Here is a 16,889-nt window from a genome sequence, read left to right as displayed (position 1 = left end):
TCTGGGCCAAACTTCCTGGTGGGTGTGCTGGAGTTCCCTCAGGGAAATAAGAAGTTTATGATCATCAAATTTAGTTAACACATTAGACTGTAGGTTGGGAATTATGGGGGGGGGGGCACTCCATACATGATTTTAAAGGGGGTTAATCCCAGTTTGTAAGGGGAGTTCCGCACCCTGAACAGAACATAGGGGAGTAAGACTACCCAATTAGCGCCAGTCTCTATGGTCAATTTAGTTAAGGTCTCTTTTAGAGTTTTATTTATTCTTTCTACCTGTCCTGAGCTTTGGGGTCTATATGCACAATGTAGTTTCCAATCAGCCCCAATAAACTGTGCTATCCCTTGTATTACCTTTGAAATGAATGCTGGTCCGTTGTCTGATCCTATTAGGGTAGGGAATCCGTACCTGGGCATGATGTCTTTTAACATTTTCTTTGCTACTACCTGCGCAGTCTCATGCTTGGTGGGGAAGGCCTCTGTCCATCCTGAAAAGGTATCTATAAACACTAACAAATATTTATATTTATATTTTTTAGGCTTTACCTCGGTGAAGTCTACTTCCCAATAGGCTTCCGGCCTGGTTTCGCAGGTTCTGGAGCCAGGGTTTTTCCCGTGGTTGGTGGCGTTAGTTAATTGACAAGCTTTACAGCTAGTAACTATCTGCTCAATTTTTGTCCTGGAATCTTTAATGATGATCCTAGCATGTCTTATTAAGTCTTGCATTTTTCTTGTGCCCATATGAGTGGCTCGGTGCATCTTGGATAAGACTTTATTTCCCATTTCTTCTGGGTTGATTATGCTACAGTCTGCTGCTCTCCACCATCCGTTAAGGCACTGAGTTAAAGGTAATTTTTGGATCCAGTTTAGGTCTTCTTTACCCCAAGTAGGTTACCTCGGATCTGCAAATTTGGGCTTCCTTTGCTGAAGCCCGGTACCCCAGGGCACCAAGTGTCCGGAGGAGATTTTTGGTGCCTTGCAAGCAAGCTTCGGCAGTCTCAGCGGCGATTAAAAGATCGTCAACGTACTGCAAGAGAGTCACTTTGGGGTTTTGATTCCGGTACTCACCCAGATCCTCGTGAAGTGCCTCATCGAACAAGGTGGGTGAGTTTTTAAATCCTTGGGGGAGCCGGGTCCAGGTCAGTTGCCCATTTATGCCTCTCTCAGGATCGGACCACTCGAAGGCGAAGAGCTCTTGACTTTTGGGGGCCAGAGGCAGGCTGAAAAAAGCATCTTTTAAATCAAGGACAGTATACCATTGTCTTTCTGGGCTGAGGGCACTTAGGAGGGTATAGGGGTTGGGTACTGTTGGGTGTATGTCCATGACTCGGCGGTTAACTTCTCTCAGATCTTGTACCGGACGATAGTCCGCACTGTTAGGTTTTCGTACAGGCAGCAGGGGGGTGTTCCAGGCTGAATGGCAGGGACGCAAGATGCCTAAGTCTAGGAGGCGACGGATATGTGGCGTGATGCCATTTCTGGCCTCCATTGACATCGGGTATTGTCGGACCCGAACTGGATCTGCCCCCGGTTTCAGCTCTATGAATAGAGCTGGGCGATGTTTAGCCAACCCCATACCCCCGGTTTCAGCCCATGCTCCTGGAAACTGTTGGAGCCAGGGCTCTATGTTTTGACTTTGTGAGGGTGGCCCCTGGTGGAGTCGATATTCATCTTCTAATCTTAGAGTAAGTGTGGTAATGGGCTGGTTGTGAGGGCCAGTCACTTGGGGGCCCCCTGGCGTAAAATGAATTTGGGCCTCCATTTTAGTGAGTAAGTCTCTTCCTAATAAGGGGCATGGGCTGTCGGGGATGACTAGGAAGGAATGGGTGACCTTTCCATTTCCTAGATCCACAGTCCTCTGGGTGGTCTAGGGATATTTTTTTTTATTCCGGTAGCCCCTTGGACCCAGGAAGATTTTTTAGAAATTTTTCCATGGGGCCTGATCAAGACCGAATGTTGTGCTCCTGTGTCAACTAGAAATTGAACTGGGTTCCCCTCCACTTGTAGCGTTACCCTAGGTTCGGGGAGGGGATCCGAACCCCGTCCCCCCTATTCTGCATCTTGAGTGAAGAGGGCGGGTGTGGTTTTTGGCTGCCACGGTTTTTGATCATGACGTGGCTTTTTCTTTCTAGGGCATTCTCGGGCCCAATGGCCTTTTTCTTTGCAATAGGCACATTGGTCCTTATCTAGGGGCTTTTGGACAACAGCGGCCAGGACTTTGGTCATTTTCTCAGTGGCTTTAAGTTGCCTGTCCTCTGGAGTCTCTCTATTATTAAAGACACGCTGGGCAATGCGGACTAAGTCCTGAATCTGTTTTCCCTCCAGGTCCTCTAGTTTCTGGAGTTTCTTTTTAATATCAGTGGCTGCCTGATTTACAAAGGCCATTACAACAGCAGCTTGATTTTCGGGGGCCTCGGGGTTCATGGGGGTATACTGTCTAAAGGTTTTCATTAATCTTTCTAAATAAGCGGTAGGGCTCTCTGTCTTACCTTGTATCACTGAATACACTTTTGCCAAATTAGTGGGCTTGCGTGCAGCAGCCCGGAGACCCGCCATTAGAGTCTGGCGATAAATGCGTAGCCGTCCCCTACCTTCTGCCGTGTTGTAGTCCCAGCCATCCTGTGGGGGTCGGGTCAAGGGAAAAGCTGCATTAATGAGATCAAGGTTAGCAGTGGGTTGGCCGTCATCTCCAGGAACCAGCTTTCTTGCTTCCAATTGAATTCTTTCTCGCTCCTCAGTGGTGAACAGGATTCGGAGGAGCTGCTGACAATCATCCCAGGTGGGTTGGTGGGTAAACATAACGCTGTCTAAGAGACTTATTAAATCTTTAGGGTTGTCAGAAAATCGGGCATTCTGGGTTTTCCAGTTATATAGGTCACTGGTAGAGAAGGGCCAGTATTGAAGTCGGGGGTTCCCCGTCTCCTCGGGAGGCCCTTTTTCCCGTAAGGGTAAAGCTACGGTGGAGTCAGGAAGGCGGAGTCCTGGCTCATGTGGGGCCTGCCTACGGGTATGTCCGGCGGCCCTTGGACTTTGCCCCCACTAGGCTTGGGCGCGGGTTGAGCCTCCCTATTCTCTAGTTCTCCTATGGGCTGGGCTACGGGAGGCTCTGCCGGCGCAGCAGGGATAGGGGCAGCTTGCGGAATAAGAGGAGGAACCTGGTAAGGGGGAGGGTCAAGGGAAAGTAAATCTTGGTTGTCGGGGAGAACAGGGGGTGCAGATGGAGTTGGCGGCTTGGGAGGGTTGATAGGTTTAGCCGCTAGGATTTGGCATGACTCTGCTATTAAGGAAGTGGCCATCCAAGGAGGTGGGTTTTCTACTAAATCTTGCCACACCAGAATATAGGGAATCTGATCCGAGTGACCTTCTTTCCCTGGTAGGAAAATTTTTTATTTTACTTTAAGGACCACAGGGAGGCAGAAGGTTCCCTCTGTAGGCCAATTGACCCCAAAGGTGGGCCATGCAGAGCGGCAATAGGTGATCAACTTCCTTTTGCGAATGTCTAGGCTTAAGTTGTGTCCTCTAGCTTTTACATCCCTGAAGTTGGCGAGAAGGAGGGAGAGAGGGGTGCTCTGCGTTTGGCCCATGTTATGATTCTGAGGAAGAGGAGAAGAGAAGGGGGCGGCACGGAGGGGGCCCTGAAGCGGCTGAAATCAGCGATGGAGTTCGCACAGGCGACCTCCGAGGGTGAGACCCCTGGCAGCCTGGCTGGGCCCCGGGGGGAGGGGCGGGAGGGAAAGCCGCAGGCAGCTGAGGAAGGAGGAAAGAGGAACAAAGGATGGAATAATTAATTCTGATCAGCCGAAAAAACACTTAATTCCAATAAAACATCCGACGCACGAAAGAAAAACAAGAGCCAACAAGAATCTCTGACAGTGGTTTCAACTTTCTGGGGCCGTCTCGGCCAGCCCAACAGAAAGGGTTATGGCTAGGACGGCGGTTATTACAAGGGCCCAGGGGTGACAATACATTTAGACTGACATAGAAGCACTCGCGTACTCGCCCGTCCGCGTCCCTCGCGGGAACTTAGGTGCCTCTTAGCATGGGCGGGCAGGTATAAACCCCCTGCTTGGATCAAAATAAATTTTGACCGCCTTAAGCCGTATGAGGATCACCGCGGAAATCGGGTTAGAGCCCACTCGAATCCCGTAGCTTATGCCGTGGGACTACACATAGGGTAAGTCAGGCGCGTGCCCCTGACTCCCAACAATCATTCCAGTCGATTTAACAGACAGACACACAGACACACATCACATCAAAATACGGGTAACAATTGGCATGCCTAGATGGTTTTTTTTTTTTTTTTTTTTTCTTTTAGACGCCTAGAGATATTTCTTAGCACTCTGGAAGTTCATAGAGAAAATGAAAGTATTTAGTTCGCAGGCGCGTTGGGCATAAGCAGCCCACAGAAAAGAATCCTGATGGGCCAAAAAGGCCCCCCGATGGACCAGGAAGGTCCCCTGATGGACCAAGAAGGTCCCCAGATGGGCCAAGAAGGCCCCCAGATGGACCAAGAAGGTCCCCAGATGGACCAAGAAGGCCCCCAGATGGGCCAAGAAGGTCCCCAGATGGGCCAAGAAGGCCCCCAGATGGGCCAAGAAGGCCCCCAGATGTCAGTGGACGTCTCCAACTGACCCCGGCTGGGTGCCCTATAGCGCGTCCGCCAGGGTCACACCAGCTTCCAGACAGAACCGGTTCTCCAGAGAAGAAACACAGATCAGAGAGAAAAGGAAGAACGTTAGAGCCGGCTTACTTACCGATTGGAATCAAATACGACCCGTTGACCAGAAGTCTGGTGGGCTCGGGGGAGATCTCGGTGGGACCTCCAAATGTAATGCCTGAAGTTCCAAAACCTCCCACAAAAGACCACCAGAGTCGTAAGTCAAAGCCAAGCGGCAAGGGTCGTTTATTGCAGGTTCGAACCTGGTCCTCTGCGCACTCGTCGCCGGTGACACAAGAGGCCACGATTAGGGTTGGTATAGCGTTTTTATAGACAGAGACAAATAGCACAGGGGAGGTTTTTTTTACTTGTGGCGGGAGGAAGAAAGGGGGAAGGGGGTAGGTGAGGAATGTGCTAAGCAAGCAGGTTTACAGAAGCGAGAAATGCCGGTTAGTTTGTATACAATCACTCATTCCATTACATATCAGACTACATTTAGGAAGTTTTACAGCCCATTCTACAGTGGGTTACAATCAGGAAAGGTCTCACAATGCTCGTAGCAAACAGCAAGCAAAACAAACTTCTCAGCAATTGTATTTTTTATCAAAGATCCATAATAAGTAGAAAAGAGAACCTAGCTTTAAACTAAGGCGGGGCTGTCATTTGGATTCAAAGCTGTTCCTTTCAGGGAGAGTAAATTAAGCTCTATTAGGAGATAATAGAGGAGGCGAAACGAAAGGGCCTCCTCTTGGTTATTCTTGGTCCTTAGGGGAAAGGAATTTTGAGCTCGCCGGCTGAGGAATAGGAGGGTGGTGGGCTCCACAAGTTCTGAGGGAAGAGGCAGCTGGGGGTCAGACTCCTCTGAGTCAGAGGGAGGAGGGGCTGGGCCCGAACTCCTGGGTTTGGGGGAAGGGGAAACTTAGAGGGCGTGGACTCCCTAGCTGAGGAAGAGCGGGCCCTGGGTTCCTGCTGGGGCGCGGGGCGCGGTAGGGGGTTAGTCTCCCCGGCCAGGGGGTGGGGCTGCATGGCTGCTGCGGATTGGCCGCGGCGGGGGTGTGCGGCAGTCGCTGATTGGCCGAGGCGAGCCGGGCGCGGTCGCGAGCCCCGGGCCCCGGGCCCCGGGCCCCGGGCCAGGTGGTGGCCGAGGAGGACCGGGGCGGAGGGAAGCGAAACGGGACTCTGAGGAGGAGGAGGCTTGGGAATTTGCCGAGACCTGTGGCTCTTAGGGCCGGGGGACAGAATTTGGGGGCAAAATATCCCAGGGTGGGATTACGGAGGCACAGCGGCCCAGGAATCGGAGTCTGAGGACACAGCGCGAACATTTCGGTGTCACAGTAACCCGGCTGCGGGAGTTGGGGGAAACTCTGACCACGGATGGTTTTGGGGCCACAGTGGCCGAGGAGTTCGGTATAGGGGGCACTGATGCAGGTTTGAATCGCTAGGGACTAGGTGGATCCTGGTGCGCTGTAATTAGCTAACTCTGGCCTTCGGGGTCCTGTGGGTGGGGAGACACTCATGAAGGGGCATAACCAGGGAACCCTGCCTGAGGGGCTGTTCTTAGAGGCTCGCTGATGCGGTGGGGGATTAAAATTTTCCGGGCCTCGCTGATGACAGGGACTGGAAGGAGGCATGATGAACCACGTGCGTTGTATCTCCTAAAAAGTTACAAAGAAGACACATTTTCCCGTGGAAAGAAAAAAAGTATATTCAAATGCGGGTTGACTGTGGGGCGCCTGGGTTGCTCATTAGGTTGGGCGACCGACTTGGGCTCGGGTCATGATCTCGCGACTCACCAGTTCGAGCCCCGCATCGGGCTCTGTGCTGACAGCTCGGAGCCTGGAGCCTGCTTCGGATTCTCTCTGTCTCTCTGCTCCTCCCCTGCTCACGTTCTCTTTCTCTCAAAAATAAATAAACGTTAAAATTTTCTTGAAAAAAAAAAAATAGGGGTTGATTGCAACCCCCTCATTCATCCCTACCTGCTACCCTCTTTCGAGGCCTTTTTCCCAAGTCCTTTCTCATTTACGTGATCTATTTACAGACGTTTACAGCGAGAGCTTTTCCTTATCACCCAGGGATCGAGATATGCGGAGGTTTCTTTCTGTTCCTGGCCTTGCCTCTCTCACCTCGAACTGCTTATCCTCGTTAGCGTTCCGTGACAGTACCTATTAAAATGCATGAAAGCAAAAGAACGAACAGAAACAAAACTTCCATGTACGTTCTGGTACAGCAGTTGCGTGGCTGGAACAGAAGCTGGGTGGGGGTGGGGAGGAGGGCGTATTTCAATGGACTCCCCTTCGCCGCGCGGATTCCAGCGCATGCGCTCTCCAGCAGGGCCCAGCTCCCCATGGGCGCCCTATAATCGGGGAGGCCCGGCCTGCCTGGGGTGTCAGAGGAGGGGCCCTCCCGCGTCGGGGGGCGTGAGCGGGGCGGGGCCGGAACGTCTTTCTTCTGGGCGGCGCCCCGGGCGGGTACAGTTTGCCCGCCGCACCGACCATGGCCGCAGCCGCGCTGGGGCAGGTGGGTTCGCGGCCCCGGGCCGGGGCAGGGTTGGGTGGGGAGAGAGGCTGGGGGAAACCCCTCCGGGAGGCCCACTTCCGGGAGGCCCACCAGCTCCCGGCTCGTCCGGCTTTGCGCCGCTCCCTCGGTGCTCGGGTTCCGCTGCGGGGCGCCGAGGAGGAGGCGGCCCCGTGGCCGGGAGCACGAGGCTGTAAGGACAGGGTGGTGGGACCGGGACGCCGACCGGAGGTATGTGGGGGGAAACACGGAGGAGGGCAGAGGTAATGGGACAGGCTCTGGACTGGGGTGGGGGGGGGGGGGACTAAGGAGGGAAGAGTCAGCGCGTGGGGGCGTCGGGAAAAGACACCCCGAACCCCGAGGGCTGGGGGTAGGATGAAGGCACAGATCTCAGGTCTGGACTGGGAATTGGGCCCAAGGCCCGATTTTCTTGGAATTAGAAGGTTAAGATCTATGTGGAATGTTGTGTCCCAGAAACCTCTTATCTGAAAGTCTGCGTCCGGGTTGGAAGTCGAGGCAGCTTCTCACTGTCAAAGTGACAGATCGTCCTGGCAAGAATGGGAGGGGCTGTTCTTCCTGATAAGATGCCAGTGAGCAGAGTTTTGGAGAGTATGATTTTAGAGAATCAAGTTTCTCGGCGAGGAGAGAAATAGTAACAGCTCAAAGAAGGGATCTTTAGAACCCGGGACAGCTGCTGCTTAACCTTGGGGAAAGTGTTTTTCGCGATAAGTCTGCACCTGACTGTCTGGGACTCTTATACCAGCGTGGTGGATAGATAGGGCAGATTTTTACGTTTCAGAGTCTTGGTGACGGATGCTGGGCTGTGACAGGGACAACTGGGGCTTTGATGGGGACATTCCTGGGCTGTGGTGGGAAAGTCCTGGGCGGTGATGGGGACAGTTTGGGAGAGTCTTGAGCTATCATGGGACAGACCTGGTCTGTGATGTGACAGTCCCAGGCTACAATGGGACGGTTCTCCATGTGATGGGATCAGTCCTGGGCCATGACAAGGACAATTTGGGGGCTTTGACTGGGAGCGTTTGGGGCTGGGGTAGGGACAGTCTCTGGCTGAGACAAGGACAGCACTGCATTATGAGGGGGACTCTTCCTGGGCTGAGATGTGGGGGGCCGTCTGAAGTGTGAAAGACAGGGCTGAACTATGACAAAAGACAGTCCTGGGCCTTGCTGGGAGGACAGTCCCGCATGGGGACAGTCCTAGGCTGTAATGGGGACACAGGGGAGGCTCCATCGCGTTGCAGAGCCCTGCCCTGTGCCCCTCCGCTCCCCCCCCCCTTGTTTCTTAATTCAGCCCCCACCCTTTTACACCCTTTGTCCCAACAGCCCATATACCATCTGAGGGTATCCCTTGGGTCCGATCCCCGTGGCGTGGGGTGTCAGAAGGTGCAGCACCTTCCCTGAGCTGAGCTGAGACCCCCGTGCCTGCAGAAATGTCCTGGGAAGACGAAGACAGCTTCTCTCAGGACAACAGGGTCTTGATGGCCAGTGCAGATTTATAATCTGGACACTGTCCGGCCCCTTCTCTGTGCCCTGTGGGAGAGGTAGAGATATCTCTATCTCCTGGGTATCTCTGTCTGTAAATATCACTGAGACAGCTTGTTTCCTGGTGTCGGCTTCGCTCGTTTCCCCTGGTCTTCTTTCACTTTGTGCTGTCACCTGAAGCCTGGTCTCTGTCCACTTCTTCCTCCTTCCCTCAGCTTCTCTATATCTCACCCTCGGAATTTTTCTGGATTTCTCCAGACTTGACTTGACGTGAGTTTGTCTCCCTATCTGTCTCTCGTATCGGTCTGTCTTTATGATCGAATCTCTTTTGGCATCTCTTGTTCCTGATTTCTTGTTCTTCTCAGTTTTGTCTTCAGTTTGTCTTTTTAAAGGCTTTATGTGTAAGTAATCTCTCCACCCAGCGCGAGGCTCAACCCTCCAGCTCACCAACCCGAGATCAAGAGACCCACGTTCCTCCGGCTGAGCCAGCCAGGCGGCCCCTGAGTTTTGTTTTCTGTTTCCATTGGTCTCTTTCTCATTCTTGCTCTTCCCTCTCTTTTATTTTGTTTTTCTCCATGTGGCTCCTTCTGAGGGCCACTCTCCTGCCCGGATACCGCTGTCTCCGCCCTGGGTGGCCATGCTGTCTCCATGCTGTGCAGTCCGGTTCCCTCCCGGACAGAAGCGTGGCCACAGACTTGTGTGGGCGACACAGCGCCACCTAGAGGCCATGCCTCAGACCCACACTCTGCTCAGCCCGGCGGCTCTTGGGCCCCACGCTCTCCAGCCCCACTCCTCTGACTTCAGGGCCCAGACTTTAGGACCTGGCAGCCCAGCACCCCCCATTTCCCCAGGACTCACCTACTGACCAGTGACTGCTGCCATTCATGTTCACGTCCGCTCACCCAGCGCACAGGGCAGGAGCAGGCTACGTCCGCTGTTGTGGTGGCCCGAACCTCATGACCCAGCTGCTTTCCTGCCAGGCTGGGAAGGAGGCACTGTGAGGTCAAAGAATACTGGGGAGAGGCCACCCTGATGGGCACGGACAGACCTGCTCTCCCTTGTTTGCCTCAGGCAGGACCACAAGTGTTGATCTGACCGGGGTCTCTGTCAATGACTAGGGGACGCCCCCCAGGCCCATGTGGTCGCCTCAGCCCTGGGATCCGTAGGGAATTAGAATCATTGGTGTCTGAGGTATGGGGTTGGGAGCCTCAGGTAATCTGAGGCCTGAGAATAAGGCCTTGGAGTCCTGGGTCTGAAGGAGAAGGAGGCTGGGGCCTGGACTCCTTGGTCTGGGGGAGGAGGGGGCTGGGGGTCTGGACTCCTGGACCTGAGGAAGCAGGGGCTGGGGACTGGGTCTCCTGGGTCTGAGGAGTCCAGAGTTCTGGGTCTGAGGGAGGAGGGGGCGGGGGGCCCAGCTTCTGGGTTCTGGGGAGTTATGGCCTATAGGTTCCTCAGTTTTCTAACTCTTATCAGGATTTGGGTCCCCCAGGGAGGACTTCACTTACCTGTGCACTTTCCCTCGGTCGGTTGTCTTCTGTCTGAGCTGATTTCAGGGCTGGGGACAAAGTTCCCCGGGGTGGGAGGTGCCTGTGTTTAACTTTGCCCTGGCAAGGAGGGAACAGAAGCTGATTCAGCTTTTTCTAGGGATTTCCCTCGCGAGGGCAGGGAGGGGACTTGGCCTCCTTCGGGATTCCCTCCTGCTATACGCTGATCTGAGAGGGGGGCAGACTTGGCCAGGGCCACATGCCCCGTCTAGAATGCACCGGGCCTGGGATAGAGCAGGCCAGAGGGACCTCCCAAGTGCAGGAAGTGGCAAAGCGAGCGCCAGGGTCCCCTGCTTGCTGTCTCTCTCTCTGTCTCTCTCCTGGCCTCACTACCTTTCTTACTTCTGTCCCCCCCCTCCTCCAGATTTGGGCCCGCAAACTCCTCCCTGTCTCTTGGCTCCTGTGTGGCCCCAGAAGATACGCCTCATCCAACTTCAAGGTGAATGGACGGGAGTATACTTTTGGATCTCCAGGAGGGGCTGGGGCCTGGACGACTTACTGGGTCTGAGGGAGCAGGGGACTGAGGGCGAGGACCCTTAGGTTTGAGGGAGGGGCCGGCAGCTGGATTTGGGCATCTCCACAAGGGTCCAGGGTCCAAGGGTGAAGGTGGTCGGCAACGGCTGGCCTCATAATCCGCCATAAGGCTGTGGGAGAGATTGGATACTGCATGTCCCAGAAGCCTCTGGGGCCACGGGGGGTCTCTTCTCTCTAGGTCTTAGCCCCAGAGGTTCATGGGGGTTGTAGTTTTTCCGTTTGAGGTTGGGCCCGGAGTTCAGGATACCCGGGTCCCCCCGTCTCTTCTCAGGCTGCTGACCTGCAGCTGGAAATAACACGGGAGCCTCATGAGAAGCCCGACCCCAGCAAGCCCCTGGCGTTTGGGAAGAATTTCACCGACCACATGCTGATGGTGGAATGGACCGAGAAGAAGGGCTGGGGCCGGCCCCGTATCCAGCCCTTCCAGAACCTCATGCTGCACCCAGCCTGCTCCGGCCTCCACTACTCGCTACAGGCATGGCGCCCGACCTCTGTCCCCGTCGTTCTGCATCTGTTCCCTCTTGCCGCGTGCACCGCCCTGGGTTTGTTTTCCGTGTGTCCCTTCCTTCTCGGGTCCCTCGTATTCCAGGCCGAGCCCCGAGCTGGGTGATGCTGGGTTCCCCGAGATGAACAGACCCAGTTCTCGCCTTTGAAACCCCCGTGTTTTGGTTACAGCGCAGCATGATCGTGATGGGGGGAGGGGGGTAGGGGTGGGGAGGCACCTGAGGCATCGTGGAAGCCAGAGGAGGCACGGATCCTACCTGTCACTTGAAAGAAATAGGGTCTCTTCTGGCGGAGGGAAGCTTAGAGGGTGTTAGCAGGAGACAGAGCAGCTAGTACAAAGACTCGGGACAAAGGAGAGCCCGGCGTACTGGGGGGATTTGGGGACTGGAGTGAGGCAGAGGAGGCTAAGGATACCCTCAGGGCCACAGAGGAGCTGTGGGGCCGGCACCTTGTCGAGGGCCCTGGGAGCCACGGAGGGCTCGAGCGCAAGCAGGGGAGGGTCAGAGTGACACGGCGACAGAATCCGAAGCAGGGTCCGGACTCTGAGCTGCCAGCGCAGAGCCCGACGCGGGGCTCGAACCCACGAACCGCGAGATCACGACCTGAGCCGAAGTCGGACGCTTAACCGACTGAGCCACCCAGGCGCCCCAAGGCATTACATTTTAATTAAATAATTAAATTTACTTTGGAAGAAAAAAGAATGCGATAACTGCCCCCCCCTTCCCCACTTCATCGGCTAGCACACGTGTCGATCACTGTCTCATTTCATCTGGACTCCATTCTCTGTGCCCCTTTCTGTAAGATTTTTGAAGCAAATCCTGGAAGTTGTACCATTACATCCGTAGCTGTTCTGGTGCTTCTCAAACACAAGGATTCTTTAAAACCAGAGCTTCCACACCATTGTTGTTCCCGAGAAATCGCACCATGTAACATGGAAAGGGTTTAAGCAGGGTGTTGTCTCTGTACCCCTGTCTCTGGGTCTCTCTGGCTGTTACTGGCGTCTCGGTCTCTTCTCTTTCCTTCCTCTGTGTGCTCCGTTGTTAGTCTCTCCCCAGCCCCGTCTCTGCATCCGTGTCCGTGTCCTTGTGTATCAGGCTCTGATCTGGTGTCTCTCGATGTCTCTCATGGCTCTCTGAGGTGGTCTCTGAGCTGAGCCACCTACGCCCCTGTCCCAGCAGCTCTTTGAGGGCATGAAGGCGTTCAAAGGCAGCGACCAGCAGGTGCGCCTCTTCAGACCCTGGCTCAACATGGACCGGATGCTGCGCTCGGCCCTGCGCCTCTGCCTGCCGGTGAGGGGCCGTGGCTGGCCCCCGGGGGGGGGGGGGGTTGGGGGGGCGGCGCAGGGGGTCCCCCTGACTCATGGGAATCCTGCCCAGAGTTTTGACAAGGTCGAGTTGCTGGAGTGTATCCGCCGGCTGGTGGAAGTGGACAAAGACTGGGTCCCTGATGACACCAACGCGAGCCTCTATGTGCGGCCTGTGATCATTGGAAATGAGGTGGGCCTGACTCCGGCGCGGGATGGATGTGGGGCAGAAGGCGGGGGGGTCTGCTGAGGGGCAGCGGTGGGAACTCCAGGGGAGAGGGAGGGCCTGGCCTGGGGGCCTGGCCTCCTGGGTCCCTGATGCCCCCTTCTGCCCACTGCAGCCCTCACTGGGTGTCGCCCGTTCCTCGCAAGCTCTCCTGTTTGTCATTCTCTGCCCTGTGGGCCCGTACTTCCCTGGAGATGCCGTGGACCCTGTCTCCCTCCTAGCCGACCCGACATTCATCCGGGCCTGGGTGGGTGGGGTCGGGGACTACAAGGTCGGGGGGTAAGTAGTCCCTCCCCCAACCCCACATGTCCTGTGCCCTGGATTTCAGAGGCACTGGGTGTCGATTTGCGTCTTTGGATGTCCACTGTCCTTCCCCTCTTACTTCACATACCTGGGACAGCTCTGCTTGCCCGTGGGATGTGATGTTGGCACTGGTGGGGGGAGGGGGCTCTAGGGGAGAGGGGGCTCTAGGGGAGAGCTTCAGAATTAGGAAGGGGTGGGGTGCCTGGGTGGCTCAGTCGGTTAAATGTCCAACTGCCGCTCAGGTCGTGATCTCATGGTTTGTGAGCTCAGGCCCCGCATCAGGCTCTGTGCTGACAGCTCAGAGCCTGGAGCCTTGCTTCAGATTCTGTCTCCTTCTCTCTCTGCCCCTCCCCTGCTCATGCTCTCTCTCTCTCAAAAATAGATAATTGTTAACATAAAAAAAAAAAAAAGTATTAGGAAGGGGTTGGGCGAAAGGCAGTGGGGAAACCAGGATCGGCCCCCTGGGAAGCCTCCAGAAATGACGTTTATACTTAGCTCATTGGTGTCTCCCCCACGCAGGCTCCCCTGAACACCCAAGCTCAGCCAGCACCCCACCTCCCGACCCCCATGCTCAGCTCTCACAGTCCCCTGGGGCCTCCAATGATCATCCCCCCCTCTGTGTGGGCTTTCTGGGTAAATCTGTCCTGCCAGGGGCCTTGGCCTTGGCGGGGAAGGTCTCCCACGAGGTGATCCCGACAGAAGGTGGGGTACAGGCGTGTTGGGAGAGTGAATGTGGCCCCAGCTGGGAGTTTCATTCAGGTCCTTTCAACCTTGTGAGGTCTCCTGAGGGCCAGGCCCTGTGCTGGGTGAAGCTGGGGACACGGATGAATCAGGTCCGGGCCCTGCCCTCCGGGGCCTCCCAGGCTGGTGGGAGCCCCTGCGTGTGCTGTGATGGAACTGGCTGGGGGCGTCGTAAGAGTTCACAGAGGAGGTGGTTGCCCCTCAGCGGAGTCTGAGGAAGAAGACGGCTCCCCGGTCAACCCCGTTGCCCTCTCCCAGGAATTACGGGCCCACAGTGTTGGTGCAGGAGGAGGCGAAAAAGAGGGGCTGCGAACAGGTCCTCTGGCTCTATGGGCCCGACCACCAGCTCACCGAGGTGGGCACCATGAACATCTTTATCTACTGGACCTACGAGGATGGGGGTGAGCCCTCCCCTGACCCAACACAGGCCCTGGCGGGCGCGGGCTACCATCACTCCTAGCAGATCGCAGATCTGGGGGCGGGGTAGGGGGTTCGGATGGCTCCTAAGGGGATGGCAGGGTGTGAGGGGACACCCCCATCCTTATACTTGCCCCAGTGCTGGAACTGGTGACCCCCTCGCTGGACGGTATCATCCTGCCTGGAGTAGTCAGACAGAGTCTGCTGGACCTGGCCAGGACCTGGGTGAGGGCGCGGCGTCTGCGGGAACCATGGGATCCTGCGGGGGCTGCGGGCCAGAACCTTCAGGGGGAAATGGGCGGGGGACGCCGTGGCGCACTGGCACCCGCCCCTTCTCTCCGGCGGTGTCTCCTCGGGTCTCTTTCTCACCCTTCGTGGGGAGGCGGGGGAGGCCGGGCTCCGCGGCAGCGCAGCCCCCCGGGCGCCTGTGTATCGCCCCGCAGGGTGAGTTCCGGGTCGTAGAGCGGAAGATCACCATGAAGGAGCTGTTGCGGGCGCTGGACGAGGGACGGGTCCGGGAAGTCTTTGGCTCGGGCACCGCTTGCCAGGTCTGCCCTGTCCACCGGATCGTGTACCAAGGCAAGGTGAGGTGGGGCTGCCGCTGGGGGCGGGAGGGAAGAAGGCGGCGCGCGGCCCGGGCCTCACGGCGCTTTGTCCTGCAGCACTTACACATTCCCACCATGGAAAACGGGCCTGAGCTTATCCACCGCTTCCTGAAGGAGCTGAGGGCCATCCAGGTGAGGTGCACCCGCCGGGCAATGGGCTGGATGGGTGCTCCCCAGGGAAGGTCACGTCCCGTGAGCCTCCTTCCCCCCCCCACCCCCCGCCGCAGGCCGAAGAGCCAATAACGGCCCCTGCCATCGGCCTCTGGGCCCCAGACGGGCTCCTTTTCCGTGAGCCTCTGTGGCCTAGAACACTCTTTGGCGGGAAATGACCCTTTCCTGGGAGCCTCTAGAACCCTGGCTCGAGAACTCGCCTTCCCTGCCCTTGTGCCTCCAAGGGGGGGGGGGGTCCTTCCGGTGGGGGCACTCCCTTCCCATGAACCTCTGGGACTTCCGGTGGGTATTTGGCCCGGAACCCCGCCCCGCGTGGTGGCCCTGGAGTCCTGGGCTCTCCTTTTGGCCTGAGGACCCTCCTACCGGCCTCTGGACCTCAGCCCCCACTGTGGCCCAGGCATATCTCCTCTCCTAAGCCCCTGGAGGTGTTTCCATTTCATCTCGGCCGAGAGAGCTTTCCTGAGAAGCTCCGGGCCCCTTTCCATGGCACTCGACCTAGAACTACATTTCCTGTGAGCCTCGGTAAAGTCCTGTGCCTCGGGACCTAGAACTACACGTCTCTGGACTTTCTGGGCCTTCCCTGCCGGAGAGGATTTTTTTCCCCTAGAGCCTTCGGGGGCCTGACAGTGACCCTTGGCGGAACTACATCGCCCTCGGGCCTCTGCGCCATCTCGGCCCCGATTCCCCTTTCCCTATAGCGGTAGGCAGTCTCCCGGGAAGTGGACTACATTTCCCATGGAGTCGTGGGGGCGCAACTCCACAACCCTTTAGCGTGGGACGCCCCAGGGCTTGCTGGGAGTTGCAGTGTGGCTTTCCTCTCACGGCCCACCTCTGTCGTCCCGCAGTACGGAACGGGAACCCACGAGTGGATGCTCCCGGTGTGACGCTAAAGACTGACCTACCTCCCCTCCGACCCACTGACCCGTAGCATCTAGTCCTCGCCGGAACCTCGCCTCCCTACCCTTGACTCACCTCAAGTGCAATATGAAATAAAAGGCCAGGGGGAGCCGGGACGCCTGGGTCTCTGGCGCCCCCGCGTGGTCTCTACACTCCCAAAGCCATAAGGGCCCTACCCAGGCGTCTGGGCCCCAGCCCCGCCTCTCAGGCCTTTGCGGGGGGCATCTGGACTCCCCGCTGCTCCGTTTCCTGGGGTCGAGGATGCACTTTGGCCCCCCAGCTCCGTATCTCTCCGTTCTCAGGCCGGATCTCCCGGTGCTGCTGTTGATTTTTTTTTTTCCCTCTTGCTGCAATTTTGAAATAAAATGCCAAAGAACAAAACATCAGCTTGTCATCCCCGATGACGCACCTCAGGGACTCCAGGGTTTCAACCAGGTATCCCTGTCCTGGGCCCTTTTCATTTTCAAAGACCCAGCGATGGGAGCTCCCAGTGTCCTGGCCGTTTCTCTGACGTGGAAGCTTTTTCCGCCTCCTCATAAACTGAGTTTGGCCTCTTGGCCCAAGAATTCGCGCTTCCTCTATCTACTTCCCCATCTTTGGGACAGCCCCACTGTACATCTAGTCACTAGGCCAGATGCCTCGGCCCTGCCCCTCTTCCCCTGCCAAAGCCCATCGGACTCAAGCCCTGTCCTCCTGTCCCCAAATCGGCCCTGTGGGTCTCCTCTGGGCCCCCTCGGCCCCGCTTCAACGCAGTTCTCTTCTACCTGGACCCTGGCCCTAGCCTGCTCCCTGGCATCCACTTTGGCCCCCAGAGGGTCTTTGTGTATCAAGAGCTGCCCCTCCCCTGCTTGCTCTCTTCCAAGGGCTTCCCAGCACCCATGGCCAGTACCGCAGATAGTGGGTCCTGGTGACTGTGGAGTGAGGCAAGGTACAATACCCTTGGATGGGGTCAACGTCAGAAGTCTGTCTATAAAACA

At 56.5% G+C, this 16,889-nt stretch overlaps 1 protein-coding gene and 1 long non-coding RNA gene across 3 annotated transcripts; one reads left to right on the top strand and one right to left on the bottom strand.

Annotated features, from left to right (window-relative positions):
• Positions 1-5,342: 5,342 nt before the first annotated feature.
• Positions 5,343-11,019, bottom strand: LOC109253107 (uncharacterized). The gene is made up of 5 exons (XR_008423285.1): positions 10,711-11,019; positions 10,173-10,271; positions 9,526-9,648; positions 6,630-7,358; positions 5,343-6,308 (listed from the first exon to the last, which is right to left on the bottom strand). It is a non-coding gene; the product is annotated as an uncharacterized LOC109253107 (long non-coding RNA).
• BCAT2 (branched chain amino acid transaminase 2) lies at positions 7,056-16,298 on the top strand. Of its 2 annotated transcripts, none has more exons than XM_019425772.2 (11): positions 7,056-7,170; positions 10,576-10,650; positions 11,017-11,220; positions 12,428-12,538; positions 12,626-12,745; positions 12,894-13,057; positions 14,081-14,223; positions 14,379-14,464; positions 14,683-14,823; positions 14,902-14,976; positions 15,861-16,298. In XM_019425772.2, exons 1-11 carry the CDS (start codon positions 7,147-7,149, stop codon positions 15,897-15,899), a joined length of 1,182 nt encoding a protein of 393 aa, XP_019281317.2. In that variant the 5' UTR covers positions 7,056-7,146; the 3' UTR covers positions 15,900-16,298. The 2 variants fall into 2 exon arrangements, with proteins under 2 accessions (XP_019281317.2, XP_019281316.2); XM_019425771.2 differs by having other exon boundaries at positions 12,425-12,538.
• The last annotated feature ends 591 nt before the right edge of the window (positions 16,299-16,889 follow it).

This window comes from Panthera pardus, unplaced genomic scaffold, assembly GCF_024362965.1.
Source record: "Panthera pardus isolate Hobbes unplaced genomic scaffold, ASM2436296v1 HiC_scaffold_18, whole genome shotgun sequence".
In the NCBI taxonomy this organism is placed as follows: domain Eukaryota; kingdom Metazoa; phylum Chordata; class Mammalia; order Carnivora; family Felidae; genus Panthera; species Panthera pardus.
The sequence above is the reverse complement of the archived record's forward strand: the minus strand, read 5'-3'. Positions and strand labels throughout refer to the sequence as shown.